General features: G+C 41.0%; 2 protein-coding genes across 2 annotated transcripts in view; both read left to right on the forward strand.

The window, feature by feature from the left end:
• LOC309700330 (NLR family CARD domain-containing protein 3-like) lies at positions 1-26,470 on the forward strand (the record flags this gene model as incomplete). Its single annotated transcript, XM_082523852.1, has 4 exons — positions 1-274; positions 4,871-6,638; positions 6,718-6,846; positions 26,194-26,470. 4 exons carry the CDS (start codon positions 1-3, stop codon positions 26,468-26,470), a joined length of 2,448 nt encoding a protein of 815 aa, XP_082379978.1.
• The window catches only part of LOC309701482 (uncharacterized protein), a 2,150,955-nt gene that overhangs the window by 1,819,107 nt on the left and 305,248 nt on the right, over positions 1-26,600 (forward strand). The window lies entirely within an intron of this gene.

A 26,600-nucleotide genomic window follows, 5' to 3' on the forward strand; every position in this document is an offset into this window, starting at 1 on the left:
ATGACGACACCTAAAGAAATCCTTCTGGGGACTTTGAAGGATTTGGGACGTGATGACTTTGAAGAATTTAAGTGGCATCTGAAGAACGGGTCTGTAGAAGGTTTACCAGCAATCCCAGAGAGTGAACTGGAGAATGCAGAGAGGACGGACATAGTGGATCTGATGTTTGATACCTACTCTATCAACACTTTTGAAGTCACTAAAAATCTTTTGGGGAGGATAAACAAGAATGATCTGTTGGAGAATTTAAATAAAACCATCCCAGAACCCACAGGTAAGTCAGGGAATGACTAAACAAAAAATACATAAACAATAAAAACATTAGTTAACATTACACAGGTGCCATTAAAATCTATATAAATAATAAATCCAAAACACTTGCCAACACTTTCAGGAGTGAGAGACTGCAGAAAGCCAACAGTTTGTGTTTTATGCATCTGCACAAATAACCTCCTGTGTACACATGAATATCTGCTCTTTGGGTTGGTTTGATTAAAATGGGACCAGCAGCAGGTTTTCTGCCCATTTTACAGATTTATATTGTCAGATTGGTTTTAGAGCTGTTTTATCAACATAAATGAGGCGACAACAACAGTTTGGGACACGTCACAAATATGATCAAAGTGCTTTCTCTTAAATCTATTTACCAGTTGAAGGTAAAGTTAAAAAAAATGGCTGCCATTTCTTTCTGCTGTTTGGAGACCCAAACAAAAAAATGCCCACACAGTAAATGCTTTTTATTATGGTTTATAAACAGGACACTAAGGTGATTGGTCAAAAGTTGGAGGAAAGCCACAGTTCTCCTTATATGACTAAAATCCACCATTTCAGCTCATGTTTTTTCTTCTGCAGCTTTCTTGGAGATTCCACTTCAGCCTTCTGCTGGCAACGCTCCAGTTACCAAGCTTCCCTTAGGCAGCATCATTAGAAGACATAGCATACATTTACACTGCTATGCTGATGACACCCAGCTCCATCTGTCCATGAAGCCAGATAACACACACCAATGAGTTAAACTGCAGGAATGTCTTAAAGACATAAAGACCTGGATGGCCGCTAACTTTCTGCTTCTTAATACAGATCAAACTGAGGTTATTGTACTCGGCCCTGAAAATCTTAGAAATATGGTATCTAACCAGATTCTTACTCTGGATGGCATTACCTTGGCCTCCAGTAACACTGTGAGGAACCTTGGAGTCATTTTTGACCAGGACATGTCCTTCAACGCACATATTAAACAAACATGTAAGACTGCTTTCTTCCATTTGTGCAACTAAAGTTAGAAATATCCTGTCTCAGAGAGACTCTGAAAAACTAGTTCATGCATTTATTACTTCCAATTCATTATTATCAGGAAGTCCAAAAAATTCCCTGAAAAGCCTTCAGTTAATCCAAAATGCTGCAGCAAGAGTCCTGACAGGGACTAGAAAGAGAGAGCAGATTTCTCCTGTATCGGCTTCCCTTCATTGGCTTCCTGTTAAATCCAGAATTCAAAATCCTGCTCCTCACATACAAGGTCTTAAATAATCAGGCCCCATCTTATCTTAATGACCTTGTAGTACCATATGACCCTATTAGAGCACTTCGCTCTCACACTGCAGGCCTACTTGTTGTTCACAGAGTATTTAAAAGTAGAATGGGAGGCAGAGCCTTCAGTTTTCAGGACCCAAAAAGATAGTTGGGTTTTTTTCTGTTGTATTATTGTAGGTTCTTTATCTTACAATATAAAGCACATTGGGGTGACTGTTGTTGTTATTTGGAGGAATTAAAAAAAACGTTTATACTTGAAATTCTTTCATTTATTCTACATATTTATTCATCACTGGCTCCATAGTGTTGTTTATGTAATATGTGAAATGTTGCTAGTATTGATTTGGTGCTGTATAAATAAACATAATTAAATCGAATGTGTCTCTATAAAACCTGCCCTCAGTTATAACTAGAGTTGGATGTCTCGAGACCGGTCTCGAGACCACTTTTACGTGGTCTTGGTCTCGTCTTGGTCTCGACGGACTTTTGTCTTGGTCTCGGTCTTGGTCTCGCTGTTTCGGTCTTGCGTTCTCAAATCGACATAGTGTTCGGGAGATTTGGAGTCAACCATCAGCGGAGCGGGGGGGGTGGCTTACTGGGCTTAAGCCCGGGTCATTTTTTCAGAAGCATGGGGTCTTTTGGAGTGTAATTTTTTAGTTAGATGCCTGACTGACAACTGTATAAAACAAAAACAACACACGAAGCACAGAGCGCACCGTCGTAAATTCCCCCTAATTTTGGTATGATCCGAGCTCAGGCACTAGGCGACTGAGCACAGCACCCATGTGAGCCAGGGGGGAGAAGCTGCTGGCTGCGAGTTTGCTGCAGACAGAGGACAGCTTAAGTTTGACCAGGTACCAAAGCAAATCATTCGTACTGAACTAATAATGTAAATATGACGGTGTATCACAAAAGATTGATATCAAACTGATCACTTGGTTGCATTACTTGCTCTTCGAGTGAATCAACAAATGGCGAAATGAAAAGCCGAACAGCAACAATGCTGTTTCTTTAGAGATTTACATTTCATATTTTCAGTTGTTACCCTCCACGGCTAAACAAACTCTCTAAATAGGTTTCAATTGTGTACTGATGTACACAATCTTAATGTACAACCTTAAACCTGCTGCTGGTCCCATTTTAATCAAACCAACCCAAAGAGCAGATATTCATGTGTACACAGGAGGTTATTTGAAACCAGATATTTACATACACTTTATGGAGAAAACATAAAAACTTTTTTTTACTGTTAAACATCAATTTAGAGTAAACTTTTGTTTTAGATAAATAAATGTTGAAATATCTTTTGAATTAGTTAAATGTCAGAATAAAAAGAGGGAGCTGTCTATTTTAATCACTTTCATCAAATTTAGGAGTACATGTACACTAAGTTTATTGTTAATTAATAAGAAACTCCAGACGATTCGATTCTGAGCTGAAGAAGCTTCTGATAGGTTAGTAGAGTCCATGTGAGTAAACTGGTGGCACAGCTGTGGATGCATATAAGGCAAAACACAGAGCCTGTTTCTTTGACATGGGAAAATCAAGAGATATCAACCAAAACACCAGGAAAAGAACTGTGGAGCTCCATAAGTGTGGCTCAATCTGAATACAATTTGGTGCCATTTGCTATTAAGAAATACAGATAGTTTCTCTCTTTACTCTTAAAGTTAACAAATATGTTTTTTATATTTATCAATTTAAAAAAATAAACATTTAGTCTGATTTGATGTTACAATTAAAAAGTGTTTGTGTTTTTATCTGAAGAGTACATAAATATGTGGTTTCAACTGTATAGTTGATGATGTTGGTGTTTGGCTTGATTGTCAGCACAAAGAGGGAGAGAGAGAGGAGCAGAGAGGGAGAGAGAGAATGAGGACAGAACAGAGATGAACAAGAGCAGGTGAGACACATGTTAGTCAAATGGTTGTTTGCCAAAACTCATCAGAACATGTATCTAGTACCTAGTGTTTCTTTTTAGATACCATTTGTTACTTTTCAAATTCTATATTTATTACGTTTGCACAACAAGGCTACATAATTATATAAACTTTTCTCAATCTAAATATTGTACTTTGGTAGAATTAAAAAATAAGTGTAGTGCAGGTCTATGATGATTTTTTAGTGCTACTATCATCTAGTTCTGATTCTGGTTCTGTCTTGGTTACTGTTGTAGTCCTGTTTTAATTCCAGATCAGTTCTGGGTCTGGTTGAATTGGGGTTTAGTCCCTGTGTCTTGATACAGGCCCGACTTTGTTCTGCCTTGTTGCTTAATTAAAAAACTAGTTTAAGGTGTCCTGCATATGTATATAGAATAGCATCTGGCTGCAGTTTAAAGACTTTTTTTGTCTCGGTCTTGGTCTTGGTCTCGTCTCGTCTCAGTCTCGGTCTTGGTCTCGTCTCAACTTGGTCTTGGTCTTGTCTTGGTCTCGATACCCTCTGGTCTTGGTCTTGTCTTGGTCTCGGATTAGGCGGTCTTGACTACAAGTCTAGTTATAACCCAAGTGTCAGGGCTCAATGGCTCATGAAAAGGAATGGAGTCAAGCACAGAACCAAAAAACGGAGGCTGAGTGACTTTTAACAGAAATGTATTTTACTAGATTTCTTGACGGAGAAAGCTGAATCACGGCTAAATTCAACAGCAAGCGAGGTATTATGAGAAGTGCAGAGCTGAGGCCAGAACATAAGCTGAGGCAGGTCACAGGAACAACAGGGGCAGAATCGGGCGAATAGAAACTATCCAGGATCACTGGAACAAAGGAGATAATAATCAGAGTGGTCCACAGTGTAGTGAATGAGTCCAAGATTTAAAAACTAAGAGGTGTTACGTGGCTGCAGGTGGAGATCAGCTGGAGGAGGAGATGAATTAAATCTGGGTACAGAGTGAGATGTGGGTGCACAGGGAGGCAGGCAGCTGAGGATGGCAGTTTGCAAGAGTGAGTTTTCCCAGCAGTGGCAGGCCAGAATCCTGAGGCGTGACTTATGGCGAGAGTTGGAAGATATATCCAGGTGCCGACTAGGGAACAGGAAAAGAGGGTTACGCGAAACAAGCTGAGGAGCACAAGACAAAATGTGAGGCAGAGAACTGACTGTGGTAAGCAGACAATCTGGAGAAGGTTCATTGTGAGTGCTGCTCATAGATACTGCCGGAGTAATTAGCAACAGGTGAGGAGCAGGGAGGAGTGAGGAGGGCTCCACCCAGGGGAGGAGAGCTGATGCTGTGGAAAGTTACTCAGACTCACCCGGATCATGACACCAAGAGTCCAGTGAACTGAACACATAACCACAGTAACCAGAATGCAGTTTTCTCATTTGTGTCATTTGCTGTTTATTCATGCAGAGATTCTCACTGAGTGTCAGCTCAAACTCAAGTCAGACCTGAAGCAGAAGTTCCAGTGTGTGCTCGAGGGGATTTCTACAACAGAAAACCCGACCCTCCTGAGTCAGTTCTACACAGAGCTCTACATCACAGGGGGAGGGACTGCAGAGGTCAATGATGAACATGAGGTCAGACAGATTGAAACAGCAACCAGGAAACCAGACAGACCAGAAACAACCATCAGACAAGAAGACATCTTTAAACTCCCACCTGGAAGAGATAAACCAATCAGAACAGTGCTGACAATGGGAGTGGCTGGCATTGGGAAAACAGTCCTAACACAGAAGTTCACTCTGGACTGGGCTGAAGACAAAGCCAACCAGGACATCCAGTTCATGTTTCCATTCACTTTCAGAGAGCTGAATCTGCTGAAAGAGGAAAAGTTCAGCTTGGTGGAACTTGTTCATCACTTCTTCACTGAAACCAAAGAAGCAGGAATCTACATCTTTGAAGACTTCCAGGTTGTGTTCATCTTTGATGGTCTGGATGAGTGTCGACCTCCTCTGAACTTCCACAAAACTACAATCCTGACTGACCCTAGAAAGTCCACCTCAGTGGATGTGCTGCTGATAAACCTCATTAGGGGGAAACTGCTTCCCTCTGCTCGCCTCTGGATAACCACACGACCTGCAGCAGCCAATCAGATCCCAGACTGTGTTGGCGTGGTGACAGAGGTCAGAGGGTTCACTGACCCACAGAAGGAGGAGTACTTCAGGAAGAGATTCAGAGATGAGGAGCAGGCCAGCAGCATCATCTCCCACATCAAGACATCACGAAGCCTCCACATCATGTGCCACATCCCAGTCTTCTGCTGGATCACTGCTACAGTTCTGGAGTTTGTCATGAAGAACAAAGAGAGCAAAGATCTGCCTAAGACTCTCACAGAGCTCTACCTACGCCTTGTGCTATTTCACCTAAAAACGAAGGACATCAAGTATGATGGAGGAGCTGAGACAGAGTCATGCAGGAAGATCATTGAGTCTCTGGGAAAACTGGCCTTTGATCAGCTGCAGAAAGGAAACCTGATCTTCTATGAATCAGACCTGACAGAGTGTGGCATCAATATCAGAGCAGCCTCAGTGTACTCAGGAGTGTTCACACAGATCTTTAAAGCTGATGAGTGCCACATGTTCAACAACGTTGTTTACTGTTTCATCCATCTGAGCATTCAGGAGTTCTTTGCTGCTCTTCATGTCTATCTGACCTTCATCAACTCTGGAGTCAACCTGCTTAAGAAACAATCTCCTCTCTTTAAAATCTTCCAGAAAACACTTACTGTAAAAGACTTCTACCAGAGTGCTGTGGACAAAGCCTTAGAGAGTCCAAATGGCCACCTGGACTTGTTCCTCCGCTTCCTCCTGGGTCTTTCACTGCAGACCAATCAGGATCTCCTATGCATGCTGACACAGACAGGAAGTAGCTCACAGACCAATCAGGAAACAGTTCACTACATCAAGAAGAAGCTCAGTGGGAAACTGTCTGCAGAGAAAAGCATCAACCTGTTCCACTGTCTGAATGAACTGGATGATCGTTCTCTAGTGGAGGAGATCCAACAGTCCCTGAGATCAGGACGTCTCTCCACAGATCAACTGTCTCCTGCTCAGTGGTCAGCTCTGGTCTTCATCTTACTGTCATCAGATCTGGATGAGTTCGACCTGGAGAAATACTCCCGTTCAGAGAAGGCATTTTTGAAGCTGCTGCCAGTGGTCAAAGCATCCAAGAAAGTGCTGTAAGTGAATCTATGAACAAATAAGTTTAATAATGCTAGATGAATAAAAGAATATGTCTCCATTGTTATTCTTCCTCAGGCTGAGAGATTGTAAACTCTCAAAAAGAAGCTTTGAAGCTTTGTCTGAAATTCTCAGCTCCCCATCCAATCATCTGAGAGAGCTGGACCTGAGCTCGGACAAACTGCAGGATTCAGAATTGGATTTGCTGTGTGTTGGACTAAAGAGTCCTGACAGTAAACTTGAAACTCTCAGGTAAGGATACAGACTTTTTGACACTTTTTGACTCTTAAATCTGTAAGTTTATCTTGATGCGGACGTTCAAAGTCAGCACAATTTTCCTTTTAAGTTCCTGAGTTTATATTTTTGACTGTCAGGTTGTCTGGACAGATGTTTTTATTTTATTTTATTTTTTTACTTGTCCCTAAAGTCAGAACTAAACCCACATGTAGATGACTTTCTGTTACTGGAGCAGCCTTCCTGAAGACAGCAGTGTGTTTTCATGCTTTTAAAGCCAAACTCACCTTTCAGACCTGGCTTTCATTTATTATCTATTTTTGTTTGTTTATTATATATTTATTTCTACTGTTTAACTACTGCTCACATCTGTTATCCTCCTTTTTAATTGTTCATTTCTTTTTACCCAGTGTTTCTATATTGCACTTTGTATTTGTCATCTATATTTATCATGCACTACTTTGCTCATTTATTGTTTGGTTTTAATGTTATTAAATTCCGGTTCTTTTGGTATTCTTTACGGCCAAAAAGACACGGCTCAAAAGTGGTCTTTTTACTTTTTAAGTTATTAAATTTGTAACTGTAGTGATTTGTGTGTGTGACAGAGAGGCACTGCCAGGGATTTTTGACACAAGTTGTTCTTGTAAAATCAGTCTGTGAAGGTTCTCAGACATCCAGGTCATCGTAGTCTAAGGAGCTTGGAAAGAAAAGCGTCTGGACTTCTTTAAGTTTCCTTGAAGATGTTTCACCTCTTATGAGAGAAGCGTCTTCAGTTCTAAGGGTCAAATGGTGGAGTGGGGCAGTCAGTGAAAGGGCAATGGTAGTGTCTCAGGGTTTGTATGTTTGGGGGGTTCAGAGGGAAAAGATGAATGCAGGTCTGGAGTTGCTGTGTGAGAGCAGGGAGTGAATCTGATCAAACATGAGTGTCATGAAGCCTGTTTGCAGTTATTTGCACTGTTTTCCACTCTGGATGTTGTTTCTGTTCAGCTGTGAGTAGAAAAGGCTCCATTCTACAACCTGTTTGTGTTAGTTGTTCAATAGAAACATTATTTTGTGCTGATGTTGCACTTCTTTTATTCACAACCAAAGAGTTTTTGAAGTCTGCATAAAAATGATTTAAATGACTTTTGAATATTACTTTAAATACTTAGATTTAAAGTTCTGAAAAAAGTTTAAATACAAAGATCAGTATTGTCTAATGTTTTGGCTGCAGTGTGTTTTTGCAGACAGGTATAACAGAACAGCTTTAGTGTTTAGATTTTTTAAACTTGAGTATGAACTTATACAAAATAGAGCAAGATATTAAAAAAAAAAAGTGGCATCGTTCCATCTCTGCTTTGATTAGAGACACAGCTCTAATCAAAGAGGTGGTCCGCTTGCCTCCGCCCCAGAGAGAAGGGTTACATCTCCTGGGTTTAGGGGTTTTCCAATTTGTCATCATTTTGAAAAGTTTACATTTCTTCAGTGTTGAGCAGCAGAAATGAGACTTTCCTATCAGAGGTCATTTTTGAAAAAATGGGGTAAATCAACCATGAAAACCATGAAGCAACATGTGAACATGAGCTGATGCTGCTGAAGTGAAGCAAAGTTACAGAGGTTTGATTACAGACACAGCTGAGAGTTTGTAATCTGTCATCATTTTAAAAAGTTTCCATGGAACAGCAGAAATGAGGCTTTACTGTCAGAGGCCGACAGCACTGAACACAACAGCAGACTGGTGGCTAATAAACAGTGAATGATGCAGAAACAGATGTTTGAAGCTGTTCTTGGAGTACACTGAGAGAGAGAGAGCTGTGCAGGCAGGAACAGCCAAAGTCAGAGAGAATTCATGAGCATATTGATCAAACGTGAAGCAGAGTTTGGATCTTCTTTTGCTGCTGCTTCACTCAGTTTTGGTTGGAGACAGATGAAACCTGCAGCTTCAGGATCTGTGAGCTGTCCACTTTCAGCCCCGACGGCGTGTCCGTGTACGTGCCGTCGAGTGAACGATCCACGCTCTGTGTTTCCATCTTTGTGTGTTTATCTGCTCTCATTTACTGTTTTAGCTGTTTGCTGCTTGTTGAAATAGTTTGTGAGCTTTAACCTGAGATTCTGGCAAAATACATTTATATTAAACATCGATTCAGGATTGAATGAATCAACATCGTTTTATTCAAATTAAAACCATTTAAATGGGAACATGAATTTTTTACAGCCGCCTCTAATGCTGGGTAATGTCAGCTGGTCCATGTGCAGCTGGCTGTGAGGCTCAGGGAGCGTCTACAAAGTGCAACACTGAAAGAACATCATCCATAAATATTGAGTAAGAACTGGACTCTCATACAGCGAGACTCAAATGCCTTTAAACATCAGCTTATCCTGCTGATCCAAGTCCAACACTGAGTTTGTAAAAACATGTTTGTCAATCATTTTGTTTGGTTTCTGAGGAAAAAGATTCAATAACTTGCTGCTAATACACAACATTTCATCATATTTCCTCATAACCCTCTTTTGTCTGACCATTTGATCCCATTTGAATTTGCAATAAAGGATCCACAGAGTTTGGTGACAATAATGACAGTAGATGTTTGTGTGAAAGTGCTGGAAGCAAATGAGTGTGTGATGTTCTTTCAGTGTTGCACTTTGTAGACGCTCCCTGAGCACTGGTCTCACAGCCAGCTGCACATAGAGACCAGTGTTGTTAGTCCAGGTCAGAAGATGACTTGTTGGAATGAAAATGAGCTTGTAGTTTGTCTGCTTTAATAATGTGACTGGAAAAAGGTGTTGGACTTCAAATATGTCCATTTCTGTCACACTTCACCTTTAAAAGTGAAGCCATGTGGTTCCTGGAAGGAAAAACACGACTTTTTCAAGTCTTTGTCCTGTTTTTATGAGAAATGTACGACTTTAATGTGAAACATTCAGAGTTTTTTCTCTTGTTGTGTTTGTTTGAAGCTGCTTCCTGTTGGCTTCAGCTGTTTGGAGTTTCCATTTTCTAAACTTCTACATTCTGAACCTTCTTCAGCTCTGAACAGATGATGAAACATTGAATGATTTCAAGCACTTTGTCTAATAAACTTACATCTTTCATTCTTTATACAGATTGTGGGGCTGTGGTTTGTCAGAGATCAGCTGTGATTATCTGGCAGCAGCACTGAAGTCCAACCCCTCCCATCTGAGAGAGCTGGACCTGTGGGGAAACAACCTGAAGGATCCAGGAGTGAAGCATCTGTGTGGTTTCCTGGAGAGTCCAGGATGTAAACTTGAAACTCTGAGGTCAGTCAGCATGTTTTAGTTGTGCTGAGATGAATATGATGTGAAAGTTGTGCTGACACTAAACTGCAGACATCAGGCTGATATTATACTGATCCACACTGAGGATCTTCATGGTAAAGTCTGTTTTCTTCTTCTCTGGTTTAGTCCATTGACTGCAGCAGAACAATGTTCACATTTCAAACCTTCAAAGAAGAAGAAAAATCCTCCACTGGAAAATTCACTGTGAAACTCTCAAACTCTTCATTGCACCTTAAAGTCTGTCTGACACTGAAATCCAAAGCAAAATGTGCGTTTGCTTTACAGACAGCAGTCCAACACAAACATACACACATCATCCAAAACACAGTCCAACATCCAAATCTCCTCCACTGCCAGCATGAATGATGGGAAAGAGAAGGAGGAACACTCTGACATTCAGGGTTAGAATGAGTTTCATCAAGCAGACTGTGAAGATCAAAGCTGCATTAGAAAGCTTACATGAATGAATGAGTGGACAGAAGTGGACAGAGATCATCTGAAGCACTTCAAAGGCTTTAAATCAGCACATTTCTCTTTATTCTTTATCAACTCTGTTAGTTTCTCTCAGTTTTCTGTGGAATGAAGCTAACAGCAGGCTAATAAGATGCTGACCAATAGGTTTCTATTAAAGGTTGTAATTTGTATATGAAAAAGTGCTTTGGCTCAGCAGGGATCAGCTTACAGGTAGAATACAGCTGCTGGATGGGATTAGCATGTCATAGCTATCTACCAAACTGCTAACTGGGGGATTTCAGGCCATCTATGGATCATTTTTGCTAACTGTTTATTCAGCTTAGGCTCACAGGGCTGCAGCCTGTGCCCTAGCTGTCATAGGGCAAGAGGCGTGGTCCACCTGCACAGGTGAGCAGTCCATCACAGGGCCAACAGAGAGCGACAGAGAAGCACTCCCTCACATCCACACCTACAGCCAATGTAGAAGCACCAATGAACCTAAGCAGCATTTCATTGGACTGTGGGAGAACATCCAACCTCCACAGAAAGGCCCAGCTGACCAACAAGCTTCAACCTACAACCTTCTTGCTCTAAGGCACTAGTGCTAACCACTTTTGCCCATTTCAGCCCAAATCCTGCATCTTCCTGTTTCTGACTCCAGGCCAGCTCCACTAACACTTTCTCATCAGACACTGCCACCTAGTGGAGGAAGTCTTAGTTCCATTTGAAGCTTCAGATTACAGTTAGTTCCTTTACAAAGAGGTGGAGGTGGTGGGGCCACGGCACCATCATCACTGAGTGCCATAGGACACTTAACCTTTGTTTCCATATGCTGGGAACTTCCTGTTGTTCCAAGGAGGACTGGAAAATGTGTGAAAATCTCCCAGTCAGTTCCTCACAGCACACTTCAATCATTTCCCTCCCACAGCATCAGGACCAGGGCTTTTTCTCTCTTTGGTCCCACTAAGAGATTTCCACACAAACACCTCATCAGTGGGACTCTCAGAGCTACCAGCCCTTTGCTACAATCACAAAGCTCTTCATTGAAATCAATGATATCAAAGCTGGAATCAAATGAGTCCAAGTCTTCTGCTGATTCAGCATCACATTCATCTTTGCTCCTTGTTCTGCATCCCCACCATGGACTTCATTCCTTTCCAAGCCAGCCTTGAGTGTCCTTTATTCAGCTCATCCTCTGCTTTACTTTTACACCTGATTTTAGCTGCTTTATCTCTCTTTCAACAGGTTTCTGTGCCTCAATCTTTTTCTTCTCTCCCTCATAACAAGACAGCTTCTTCTGCCTGAGAACATGTTGGAGTGATTTACTAATCCAGGGCTGCTTATTGGGGAAAATACTTCCTGTTTGCAAAGTAATCCCCATTTTTCCCAGAAAGAAATGTCAGTAGAAATCGATGATCTAAGTGAGAACATGAGCCTTTAAAAAGTCCCAGTGGGTGCAGTCAAAGCAGTCCCTCAGTCCCAGTATAGAGTCTTTGGTCCAGACTGGAACAGCTGTGTGCCCAGTTTGAGCTCTCTTCAGTGCTGTGACCTGACAGACCCAGAGGGGCCATCACATCACATTTAGAAGCTCCCCTGATGGAGCCACAACACATGTCCAATACTTAGTCTGTCTTGTTGGACCAACTGGAAGAAATGATTCAAGGACTTAGTCACAGAACAGAGATTCAAATCTCCAAAATCCAACTGGCTGCATCAGGACATATAGTCTGAAACTCTGCACAGTTTCCTGTTTGAAGCTGCTTCCTGTTGGCTTCAGCTGTTTGGAGTTTCCATTTTCTAAACTTCTACATTCTGAACCTTCTTCAGCTCTGAACAGATGATGAAACACTGAATGATTTCAAGCACTTTGTCTAATAAACTTACATCTTTCATTCTTTATACAGATTGAGGGGCTGTGGTTTGTCAGAGATCAGCTGTGATTATCTGGCAGCAGCACTGAAGTCCAACCCCTCCCATCTGAGAGTGCTGAACCTACAACTTAACAACCTGAAGGATCCAGATGTGAAGCAGCTGTCTGATCTTAAGAAGAGTCCAGACTACAGACTGAAGACTCTGGAGTAAGTAGAGTGATGGAGTGAGTGGGTGGTGCTGTCAGCAGTATTGTACTAAACACAGTCAGTATGAAACAAAGATCCAGTGTTTCCTGTAAAGCTGCAGCTTCTCAGTGAAGCTGTGAGAGGAGAACGGTGACAGGCTTCAGGATTGGACACAAACACTTCCTGTTTCTCACCTTTATGGTCACCATAGTAACGGCTGACACGCTCTGATCAAACACTGTCAACAGCCAATCAGCTCTCTGAACAAAGCAGCACGCAGACCAATGACTGCATTGATTTCCAAGTTTAAAGCAGTGAAGAACACAGTCTGTAGGTGAGGAAGAATTTAGTGAGAGCAGATGTTTGGATGGAATTCCTCCAGTTAACAGCTGGAACCGTCCATCTGGATTGTTGGGCTTGTTGTTGGGGTTCCTACAGAGCTCAGAGTGGACACACCAAGGTTCTTCTAATGAATGAAAGTCCAAACTCAAACTAGGAGGGAAAAACATTTTCAGCAACTTCAATAAAAATCCAAAGATTAGAAAAAGTGAAGCAACAATGAGTCCTAGTACAGTCCCAGCACTGACGTCCCTGCTGCTCTTTATACTGGATGTGCTGCATCACTGACTGACAGCTGATGAAGAGTCTCTGGAAACACTCGTTTATCTCCTCTGCTCTTCCTCCTTCTCTCTGCAGGTGGTGATGATGGTAAACAGGACGGTGTGTGTGCTGAGAGAGGAGCAGCTGTGTCCTGATGATCCAGAGAGGTTGAAGCAGCAGCAGCTTGTGTGTAGAGACGCTCTGACTGGGCCATGTTACTGGGAGGTGGAGAGGAGAGCTTCATCCAGCAGTGACTGACAGAGGAATGAAGTGCAGATGACTGTCAGTGCTGCAGAGTGAACTGCTCTGAGAACAGCTCCACTGTCAGACACAATGTAGAGTCCAGCATCAGCCCTGTGTGTCCCTCTGGATCTGACAGAGGATCATCAGTGTATCTGGACTGCTCTGCTGCTGCTCTGTCCTTCTACAGTCTCTGCACAGTCTCTGTCTCACTCTGGAAAGATTTTACAACTTGTTGTAATTACAGAACGTTAATATAATATTCAAACATGTGATCTTCTCTTTATTTCTGAATCTTTACCAAATAAAGAAAAACCAAACTAACAAACAGAAGCTGTCGTGTCCTTTTTCACCACATCTGTGAATCTTTTCTGTGTTTTTCCTCTTTTCCTCCTTCCTGCAGCTCCATCTTCATCATTCTGTGTCCAGTATATGTGAACACGTCCAAAGCATCTGAGCCTCATGTTACCCGTTTGTGTGAGTTACGCCTGTCGTTGTGTTGTGGTGTATAAATAAGGGGCAGGAGACAGCGCTGGATCTCTGAGTTCTTTACTCTCAATTTCTGCAACATCTGCAATATCTAGAAATGCAAACCTGTGAGCTGTGTGTGTTGTGCGTCTGCTCGGCCACCTCTCCTCCGGCCGTGCTGGAAGCAGCTGTGCGTTTGACAGTTTTATCGACTCGACAATAATCGAACAAATTAAATGTTCAAAAATATCAACTTAAGCACTTCAAAGTCAACAAAAAGCTTAAAACAATGAAATAATATTTCACTGACAAAACAACAGCTCATAAGAACGATACACAAAATAATACAGAAACAAACAAATAAAAGTTATTAACCAGGATCCATGTTTTTGTCACAAACACTGAATCAGCTGATTCACTCTTTATGTTTCTGAGTTTGTTTTGTGATTATAGTTCTGGTTTCTGTTTCTGTGTCTTCACTGTGTCCCACGTCTCCTTACTTTGGACTCTGTGTTATATTTCCTGTTTTACTTTGACAGTCCTGTGTTACTGTTTCCTGTCTCGTGTGTGTAATTGGTCCCAGCTGTGTTTCCCTCCTGCTTCCCGTTCCCTGATTACTAAACTGCGTCCACGCCGCCGGCGCTCCTCTCCACAGCTGGATTCCAGGATTTCAGAGCATCCAGCTGTGGTGAGTGATGGAGACACTTTCTCTGCTCCCTCAGTAATCAGGACAGTTTATTGAACATCAGAGGACATAAAGGACTGTTTTTCACCTGCCCGTTCTGAACCTGGACATTAAAGACTGCTGGCTTCAAGGACATTAATCCCAGTGTCAGCCAGCCAATAACAGCCTGTGTTTTTCAGCTCTTTAGGAGTCAGAAATGAGAAAGACACAGACTGCTAACCGCTCCCTGCAGGAAATAAGCTCCGCCTCTTCCTGTCCTGTATATGAGTGATTCTGACATGAGACACAATGAGTTTCCTGTTTATTGTGACTTAAAGCGAGCAGCAAAGACACTAAACTGTGTGTTTCCAGCTGAAGCTGCTTTTTTTGTTGCTCCCACAATCCTGTCTAAAACAGTCAGTGAGGAAAACTCAATGTGACTTCAGAGTGACAGAGGTAAGCGACTCATGTTGTAAGTGACGTCAGACGCCGGAGATTTTGGCGGAAAATTAAAGCGAATGGTAGTTTAGAATTGAACAAATTCCTTTAAGCTTCAGTATTACCAAATACACTTATCAATAGTCTTCTAACTAACAATATTTGTCTAAATCATCTCCAACACCCTGGAGAACAACGGGGAGAGTTTAGAGGCTCTCCAAGATTACATTGATCAGTGCTTCCAGGATCTTGTGATGAAGAAGGCTCAGAGTGCAAAACCTTCATCAAAACCCACCTGAAGCTGCTGGAGGACACGGTGAAGAACATGGCCTTTGATAGAGTGCATCGCATCGGCCCCATGCGGGCTGCGACCGGGAGACCACGTCCTACTGTGGCCAAGTTCGGCCACTTCAAACAAAAGGAACAGGTGAAAAGTCTCCGTGTCCATCGGTGTTTCTCCACGTCTCTCTGTCTTCTTCGTGTCATCTCTGTGTTTCCCTGCTGCCCTCATGTTTTCTGCTTTGTCTGTTAGTTCTTCCCAGTTTAGGTTGATGTTCGCTTCTTCCCTCACCTTTGTTATTTTCACTGTAAATAAATCTCCACTCGCATCTCCACCGCCGTCTGCATCTTGGTCCTCATTCACTCCACCACACGACTGCTGCCCCAGCCGTGACAACTTTTGATGTTTCCTCTACATTTACCTTTAAAAATTATTTACTTTGCCTTGTTTGGTATCATTTGGTATCAGATGGCCGACTTCTAAATGGTCACCATGGTCACCACCGAACTTGAGGAGTTTGCCCCCTCACATATACTAATGTGCCACAAACAGGACTTTAACATCACCAACCATTCCTATGTTATTACGGTGTATCCATATAACTGGCCCACCCTGTACAGTTATGCTTTCATGTTGACATACTGTATTAACACAATTCAGGGAGGATTCTAGGATCAGAGCTTCGGGGGGCTGAGCACCCAGAGAGCTGCCCAGCCAGCCAAGATACACTTTACTGGTCACAATGAGACTTCTTCCCCGTCTCTGTCGGTCCCTGCATCCTCCCTGTCCTCATGTTGTCTTCGCCTCCTTTATCAGTCATCATAATTTTACCATCTCTGTGCAAGTCTGCAAATTTCTTTATTAAATCAAAAGATTATTAAATCCATCAAGTCTCTCTGTGTCTGGGTCCTCGTCACAAAACATGACATCACTGTTTTGTACTTTTTAACAATTTAATCCCACATTTGTGAAAGAAAAGCAAAACACTTTTTTGAAAAGTCTGTAACAAAACCATCAAATCTGATCAAGGTTATTTAAATGCTGCCAAAGAAGAATGGATTGGAATAAAAAAAATACATATCCTAACCTTAATTACTGGAGGAGAATAATGAATGATGCTCATAGTGAGTAAGAAGTAAACTGAGTGCATATTTTGGACAGAGATTCACTTTTAATGTGTTTGTATAATATAATACAGATGCATAAAAACACTCCTGAAACAGAATAAATTATTACAAATAAATTATTACAAAATATTAAAAAATATTATGGATACTTTTGTTGTTAAAATGTTACCTCTCAACCAAGTTCTGCCTTTTATATTTTTAGTAGTGTGTCACACAAACAGGAAATATTGTCAAAAAAAAGTAAGTAAGTGCTGAAGCACCCCAAAAATGAACCAAAGCACCCCAAAAATGGGCTAAAATCGCCCCTGTTAACAAATAATAGCCCAACAGTCACTTTTATGCTTACTGTAGCTGTTAGCTAAAAACACTAATTTAGCCTAGTTTGCCCTGAATTCAGCTTTGACAGACATGATCGACTGTTTCCAGTAGAATTCCTCGTTGTCATCTTGTTCCCTCTCAGAGCCCCGTATGCTTGCAGAGACCCCTACAGTAGGGAAATGTGCCAAAGAACGTCCAAAACATTGCATTTTAGGTTTATTTATGCCTTACACACAATCCCAACTCTTTAGCTAACTTAACAACTTTGGCTAAAGTCTATAGTTAGTCTTACTCGTTTGTACAACATTTCTGGATCGCCACTGTTTGAAATGATATGACATATGACTCTCACTGAAACAGCAAACTTTGTAGAAAACACAACACTTCTGATTCTCTATCTAGCTGTTTGCTCACAGCTGTAGATTACATTATAAGTGGTTGTTCACTCTTGTCAATAATTACATTTCTAAATTCTATTTGTGCAGTTACATGTAAACAAAGTCCAATATTGTATCTAAATGATTGTGTTATGGTGGGACAGTTTCCAATTTTGTTGTATTATTGCACTAGGTATAACTGTGCAAGAGTTATCTTATCTTCCTTGCTTGCACCACACTCTTTGCAGAAATGGTGCACAGCAGCACTGCATCATGTTATTGTGTTGTATAATATACCAGAACTAATACAAAGCAACATCCATGTACACTATAGGTCCAAGCCAATGTGCCCAAATGGGACCTCCATAAATGGTAAGGGGCGCAAAGGCACTTTAAGACCAGTGGGCACACCATCGGTGCACATCCGCTCGGATGCTTTTTTCTATTCATTTATTTCCCTGTTTATTTATCGATGCACAAAAGCAATTATCTCAGAGACACCATCCTCTTAACAGAGACTCAAATCAGGAACCTGCAGATTATTAGTCAGCAGCTTAAACTTCCTGTCTTTGTCTCACTAAACCTTCCACGTGGAAACTTGAGCTGCCCACTCAAGCACAGTAGGCTTTAACTGGCTCTGCTCAAGTCACTTCAGTATCTGAGAAACTGTCTCGATGCATGCCAAAGAACACTTTGACAATACGCTTGTGTTGAGTCAAATCCACCACAAGCATATTCTATGGCAGTTTGATTCCACTCCACATAAAAATAGTCACGTATTATTTCCCCCCACCACACTTCCTGCCAGTAGCTGGTGCCCCCACCCACAGTGCATTAGTGGTTCTCTGTGTTTAGTGGCTCACTCTGGGCGGCTGCTCGGTGGGGCCCGGCCCCCTGGCTCTGTTGGGCCTGTGCTGCGGGTGGGGTGCCCTCAGGTCTCGGCCCTCTGGGCCCATTTGCTGCTCAGTAACATTTAATATCTATTATTTACTACTACTTACTAGCCTACTTACTGCATATTATTGGTTGTTGCTGTGGGTTCCCCACTGTGTTGGTTTTTCCTTGTGTTTTTCAGCAGATGATGAAATAGATTTTCAGTATTTTTTCTCTCTTCCTCTCCATCTATTTCTCTTCTTCTCTATTTTTCCCTCTTCTTCTGTTAACTTTCTCCCCAGCTTATCTTTTTTCTTCTTTCCTGACCCCCGTTCTGATTCTAATGACTCAAAATAAAGTAAAATCATCATCAAATATGACTATCAAGTGGACCAGTATAGCAAAAACCATAATGGTGGCAGAGGCCACAGAGCCAAGTGGCAGGATTTTCAACGTTCAAACCAGATAAAAAACAGAAATTAAATGGTGTTAAAAGCCATGAATTAAGGCAATTCATTCACAACATAATTACAAGTTTTACTGGACGTTAATATTTTTCTCTTTTTTCAGTGCAAAACAAACTAACAGTACACATGATGCTGGCAAGTTAAAATGTCAGTGTCTTTTATAGATAGCATGTCTAGCATCATAGTTTTATAGATCACGTAGTCAGGGTAAAAACTCCATCTCTGATTATTATTGTACATGACTGTGACATGCAGCGGCCTCAGCATCATGATGAAGGCGACCGGAGGAGATAGTTTGGTAGACATCGATGTTTTGCCGATGAAGGCTCATGTAGCGGTCCTCTTTGTCCTAAACAACAATTTACACTGTCATTTACATTTAATTAAAGTGCAGCTTAAAACACAGACATAATGCACTGCAGCCTCGGCACAATTAAGTGTAAAACAGAACTATGGAAAACTCACAAACATCTGGCGAGTTTCAGATCCTGTTAAGTTAGTTAGACCTGATCTGTTTTCTCTGTTAGGATAAAAACATCAGAGGTCATGGGGTGAAAAATACCTCAAAAACAAGACTAGCTATGTCTACAACTAATGTGTGGTGTTTGAAAAGAACCTATGAGATACTTTGAACACCACAGTGGCTGCTGTATGCAGTAATGTGCTCAAGTGATTTCAAAGGGTCATTTCATGAGTTTAAGTGCGTCAGTAAAAGTTTTCACCTGCGAGGATTTCTCCTCAGGCTGTAACCACAGGTTATCACAGCCACACTGATGAGTGAAGCAGCAGCAGAAATGATGGGAACTGTAGCCATGAACTTCATGCCAGAAGAATCTCCATCGTCTGTTGAATGTTGCCACACACACAAAAAAACTTCATTTTGAAAACATGAAAAGTCACGAAATTTGCATTAGCCTGTTATATTAAAGTGGAAAACTTGTTTATCTTTTCATTACATTAGAGTTACAATTGCATCATTCAAACATTTCACTGATGAAATAACACCAAAGTTGTGATTGGAGCAGTTTTATAATGAAATTTTAAACAAATTAGCCAGAAGAAGAGCTTAAAAACATTCCAGATGTTCATCTCCTGACTGAAACCTTTCATTAATCCGCTGCAGGCGGGAATGACGACCTCAAACCATGTATGACAGAAAAGAAAGTGTTAACGCAGTTCCAAACATCCACCTTGAATCTGCGGTGTGGGTATAAATAGAAAATGTTTTTACCTCTCACAGTCACACTGAGATGGAGAACATACAATCCACCACGAAATCCACACTCACAGGTGTAGTTCCCACTGTCTTCAGATGTTAAGTTGAGCAGGTGGAGAAACACAGTCTCATTTTCTTTGATCAGTGTGAACCTGGAGTCACAGCCATGAATAAAGCCTCGGTCGTAACGATAGAGCAGACGACACTGTTCTCCTCGGCTCCTCTCTGTGCTGATCTCACACAGTATCATCACAGTAATATTCAGAGTTGTTTTGCTGCATATTTGAGTGGAATCGGGTTTCTTTCCAATTGTCTTCACAAGAGTCTCTATAAATTGTTCCAGTTAAAATGAAACAAAATCAGGATTATAGTTTCTATATATTTGTTGTTGTGGGAAAATCAATCACATATATTATTTCACTAACCTAACTAAAGCTTTCTTCTTAAACACCTGGCTTTACAGCTTTTCTTTTTTAATTATATATATTTACCTTCACTGCTAAAAACCACAAGCAGAAGCAGGAGAAAGCAGAGTTTCCGTGCAGTCATGCTGGTGAGGAAGTAACTGTGGCTGACAGTGTGAGGTAGACTATAGTGAAAGCAGGAAGACTTGCACCCTCCTTATTTCACCTCTTGTGTCTACACTGAAACTTTTACTATGTCTAAAATAGAAGTGCATAAAAGTGGAAGGACAGTAGAAGGTAAACCACCAACATTGTTTAAGCCAGACTGATCTCTCTGTTTATCTGGATGGACATTGTGTTCAAATTATGATGAGATGTTTGTTCAAAAACAAAACTAGTCTGATACAAAGAGTCATGTTTGCCACAGTTTATTGTGTTTGTATTGTATTAAATCTGAGAGCCTGAGTTGGAGTATTATGACTGAATGGTCTCCATTACTGGGAAACAACTATCCAGTGTGAAAAGATGGACGTTTATTATAATATATGAATATTATTATATTAGTATGTCACCTAAAGTTTTATATACTTTAAAATGTTTCATAGAGCTTTATTATCCACTCCCACAGTTCCTGTGCTTCTTGCTGAGCGTGTCTTGTTGTCGTGTTGATGGTTCACTGAGATGAGAGTCTGGTAGGAATCACTCGATGGCTGCTGAAGGTTTGTATAGGGCTGATCTGGCTCATCGTCATCCTTTAGAAAAGTGAAATATTTTAGGTATTAATCAAGTTCAACCCGGTCTACCCACACACTCTATTGATCTTTAAATCTCTCCATCTGTTGCCTGGATTATTTAATGTTTCTGCTCATTTCTGTAAGAGCTTCTTCACAAAATAAAGGACACTGAAGTTGGCACTAATAGTATTATAACACTAATCTGTAATTATCTATATAAGTAGTTAACATCCTAAAACATAAATGTACATGTTTTACCAAGTCTGCCAGAGCTCATATTATATTTTTACATGCTGTAGTGCCATTTTTGGGAGCATTTCAAGTTGATATACATCAATACAACCATTATAGCCCAAATTCTAATAATATGTCTGCATTAAGTGCACAGTAATTACATAAATTGCAAAAAAATGCAATAAACTACCAAAAAATTGAAAATCGTTTTTGTTTTTGAACATATATTTCTAGTTAGAGAAATTTAAGAGGCTTATCTCTCAAAACTGTAAATACAAAATAGTTGCACAAAATAGTTTCCCACCACAGGAAATTTATTTTGAGTGTCTTCATAGTTTTATTTCTGAAATACACCAATTTTTATATAATGCAGGAAAAACAAAAATAAATATTATAATGCAAAATTAATCATCAAAATAAACTATTTCCAGCAGTGCAATTTGAGTTCTAAGCATCCCAGAAACGACACAGAAAGTCATAAAGTCAAACATAACTTTTAAAAACACCAGTATAGGCTCATAAGGCCCTGATGGTAAAAAACTACATTTCTGCAAACTTTTAACTAGCTGCTGTAGATCGTAGCAATAAATTGCTCACCAAACCGTTGGGATTTTCAGGTACAGACACTCCAGATGTTCCTGACCTTAAGCAGCCACGTTGATAAGAAAGGATGTCAGCATTAGTGTAACACTATTCACATTCAAACAGAGAAAAATCAAGTAAGAACATCTACATTTATATTATCTTCTCTCTTAATAATGATAATTATTTTTGGAAGGATAAAAAGTGTTCATTCTAGACATGATGTTTAACATACACCGAATTCTCATTTATTGAAATGTGATGTTTCCTTTTACTTTCTCTACATCTATATCATCTTTGAATTACTGCAGCAAAAATAGTCTCACCCATTACTTTTCCTCCAGTAGATAAATCCCACGATAACTCCAGTTATAAAGATGATCACAACACCGGGCAGATAAACGGAAAAAGATTTGTCTGCTGAAGTGTGGGCCTCGTTTGTGTCTAAATCATTGAAAAGATGCATTTGTCAGTAAAATCATTTACTTTCATTTCCTGGAAATCAAAACACAAATCAAACACAGTTTACGTCTACTGAAACTCTGAGTGAAGTAATGAAACCCCAGTTTTATAACCACAGAGCTTTAAATATTGTCACTGTGCTCTTTTCTTTTGTCTTCTTCTTCTTCTTTTGCATCTTTTCTGAATATTACTATGAACTGAAATTGGTCCAACTGCTTATATACATTCACTGGCCACTTTATGAGGTATACCTGTTCAGGGTGTAACACAAATATTTCAGTGTTCATTTCATTTGTCAATCACATGTCAGCTTCATCTTCCTGGTTAAATAAAGGTTAATAAAATAATAAAATGTCAGCAAATCAATGCTCAAACAGAGCAACATGGCACATGTTACTGGTCCCAGTGCTTCACAAACTGCTGATCTGCTGGGATTTTCACACACAATCATCTCTGTTCACAGACAATGGTCTGAAAAATAGAAAATATCCAGTGAGCTGTGATTCTCTGGGTAAAAATGCTGTTTACACATCAAACCTTGAGGCAGAGCGGACCACACTGGATATCACTGCTGTCCTCTAACAACAGCAAGCTGAGGCTACAGTTTGCAAGTCTGGACAACAGAAGACTAAAAAAACGATGCCTTGCCCGATGAGTTGATTTCTAACAGTTCAGACTGCTGGTGGTGTAATGCTCTGTGGGGGATTTTCTTTGCAAACTTTGGACCCTGTAGTAACCACTGAGCATCATTTAAACACCACAGCCTGCCTGAAGGTTGTTGCTGACCACATTCATGTCTTTATGCCCAAAAAATACCCATCGTCTGATGGCTGCTTCCAGCAGGATACCACACCATGTCACGATGCTCAAATCATGTACGGCCTGCGCAGTCACCAGATCTCAATCCAGCAGAGCACCTTTGGGATGTGGTGGAACGGAAAGTTTGCTTCAAGTAAGAGCAGCTGACGAATCTGCAGCAACTGTGTGATGATGTAATTTCAATATGTCTTGAGAATCTTTGAGGAATGTTTTTAGCGCCTTGTTGTGCCACAAAAAATGAAGACATGTTTGAGGGCTGAAGGTGGTCCAACTCGGTTCAAAGATGTACCTGATAAATGAGTCAGTGAGAGTATTTAAACTGCTGTAAGTGAAAATAAGAAGAAAAGAAATGAACAAATTACAAGAATAAAAAACACATAAGCAGGTCAATACAATGCTAACACAGTGCTGAATAACTGTGTCAGATAAAGAAACCAAAATGCATTTACCTTCCACAGTGACACTGATATGGACAATATATGTCCCTTCAGTGTTTGTACACTCACAGGTGAAGTTCCCACTATCAGCTGGTGTTAAACTGGTCAGCTCCAGAAAGGCAGTCTGATTTTCTTTTGTTATTGAGAACCTGGGGTCACATTCCTGAGTAACGTTCTCTCCGTGTCGATACAGCAGATGACACTCTCCTCCTGTGTCCCTCTGTCTTTTGATCTTACAGATAATCAAAACAATAGTAGTCTGACTTTCCTTGTTGCAAATCCGAGTGACATCGTGTTCTCTCCTGACTGTCTTCACAACAGTCTCTGTAAACAGGGACAGCAAAATACGGTAAATACAAGATTCAGCCTGTGTCAGAGAGGACTTTAGTTTCTATATTTTGTGAATGTTAAACCATCTTTTTAATCCCATAATAATGTGTTTAGTTTAAACTAAAAGCAAGGAGGTTATAAATTTAAAAATATTAATAATGCATAATGAAAATAGTTTCCTTGTATTACCTTCAGCATCATGGGACACAGCTAGTGGTAACAGCAAAATCAAGCAACGTTATGATACGTCCATGCTTGTTAACATGTCTGTGAGCCACCGACAGTGAAGAGGAAGATGTGCGGAAAGAAACAAGCTGAAGCTTTCCTGGCTAAGCAGACGTCAGACTGTTGCCCTTCACGGGGCAAGTGTGAAATGATGTAAAAAGGAAGTGTACTGACAGGACTTTCATATTAAAAGGCTGTAAAGTTGAAACACTGTGCGAGCTCCCACACAAAAAGAAAACAAGCTAATTTTTCTTTATCACAGAGGAATTATTACACTGCTAACTGTCATGTTCGCTGAAACTGAAGGATGGATAATATTGTAAAAGTAACAACAAAACTACCATTTATCATAACATTATAAGCATTTTAAACTAAAATAGCGTGTTACGTCATCAAACCGCTTCATCCAATCACTCAGATACTTACAAAGTTTTGACTGCATTACCTTTAAAATTTGTACGAAGATGAGCATAAAATGAATAAAACTGACATGCTTGCATTTGTTGTGTAGTGCAACAGGTGTATGTGGCTGAGGGATTCCCATGATGCAATGCGTATTTCTTCTTCAGTCACCTTTCTCGCTCACTGTGTGTTAATGCAGCTCTCTGCATTGAATCATACCTGTTATTAACCTCTGTCTCTCTTCCACAGCGTGTCTTTATCCTGTCTTCCTTCTCTCATCCCAACCAGTCGCAGCAGATGGCCCCGCCCCTCCCTGAGCCTGGTTCTGCTGGAGGTTTCTTCCTGTTAAAAGGGAGTTTTTCCTTCCCACTGTCTCCAGACTGCTCACTCATAGGGAGTCATATGATTGTTGGGCTTTTTCTCTATGTATTATTGTAGGGTCTGCCTTACAATATAAAGCGTCTTGAGGCACTTTATATTGTTGTGATTTGTCGCTGTGCAAATAAAATTGAATTGAAAATTGAATTGTGAAGGCCACACCAGAAGCCACACAATTGGGAAGTCAGTAACGTCAGACACCAGCATCTTTATTTTAATTTTAATGCACATTTCCACAAACATAAATAACGACACATGTCCCATAAACAATTTCTGGTTAAAGTTTTACTGGTGCTGGAGGTCTGTTGGACTGCTGAGGGTAACTGGAGAGAAAATGATGTGTTGTTTTCATTGGACGTTAAGGCGTCTGGGAAGGGATCTCAGACCATTTACATCCTGGGCCATCTGACCTCAGGAAATCACATGATAAGGTGGGGCCAGGTTTCACAATGAGCTCACCCGAAACCCTGGCTGATTAGGACCCACATCCGCTTTCACACCTTGGCTCATGTGATTAGGTAGAGGATCATCAGGGGTCCTTTGTCCCTCTTTGGGGGGAAACTCCCACTGGTTTTAAGTCTGGGACTCCCCACCATTGACCCTTAGAACTGAAGAAGCTTCTCGGATGAGAGGTGAAACGTCTTCAAGCAACTCAAGAAGTCCAGACGCTTTTCTTTCCAAGCTCCTTAGACTACGATGACCTGGATGACTGAGAACCTTCACAGACTTAAGTATTAAATTAATAGTTGGTTTTCATTCTTTGTTTTTAGATATATTTTTTTTCTATTCGTATCCCCTCGTGTATTTAACTGGCCAGTTCAGTCCAATTTACTTTGGGAAATATTTAATCTGAGGTAGGGATGCACCGATACCGGTATCTGGTATCGGCCTCGATACCACATTTTCTAAAGTACTCGTTAAAAGTTCCCCGATACCGAGGACTGATACCACGGTCTGAGACCTGTCTATGTTTGAGCGGCATGTAAGGGGTTAATCACAGGCCCCGGCTGCGTCTCAGAGCTGGGAGAAGGCGAGGCGAGACAAGTCAGCCGTGTGGAACTATTTCAAAGTGAACGAAGACACGAAAACAAAGGCGGACTGCAAATTGTGCTCATCGAAATTGTCCAGAGGAGGCTCTAAAGGTAGCGCATTTAACACAAGTAATTTAATCAAGCACCTAAAATCCCAACACGACAACGAGTACAAAGAGTTTGCCCACGCTTATTTACCCACGCTTATTAGCACAGAGGAGCATAGCTGATGCTAAAGCAGTGGGACGGAAAATAGTTGGGCATTTTAAACATTCCGCCTTAGCCTACTCCCGCCTCGAGGACATTCAGGGACAGCTCAACCAGCCAATAAAGAGACTGCAGCAGGACATACAGACACGCTGGAAGAGCACGTATTACATGACATCAGTCCTATTTTTCCACATATTAATACATTTATGAATTTTGTGCAGGTATAAAGATCGCTTCTTCTCCAACACTGCTCCAGAGGCCAAGCTGCACCTGAAGCAGGAGCTTCTAGAGGTGAGGCAGAGGGGAGTCGGGCAGAAGCTGCAGAACCTCCTGCTAAACTGTTCCTCAAGGCCCAGGCTGTCGCTGGCAGCAGGTGCTGCCATTGAGCTCGACACATACCTCGGAGAGGCCCCAAGCCCTCGTGAAGACAGTCCTCTGAAGTACTGGGGTGTCAACAAAATCAGGTTCCCCACTTTGGCTAAAATAGCCTGTAAATAGCTCTCAGCCCCATGTAGCAGTGTGGACAGTGAAAGGCTTTTTAGCTCAGTGTCACACATTATAGATGAAAACAGAAACAGTCTGACTGCTGATGATGCAGAAAAGCTACTTTTCTTAAAAAACCCTGCCA

This window comes from Aulonocara stuartgranti, assembly GCF_965226115.1.
Source record: "Aulonocara stuartgranti genome assembly, chromosome: 23".
Classification (NCBI taxonomy): Eukaryota; Metazoa; Chordata; class Actinopteri; order Cichliformes; family Cichlidae; genus Aulonocara; species Aulonocara stuartgranti.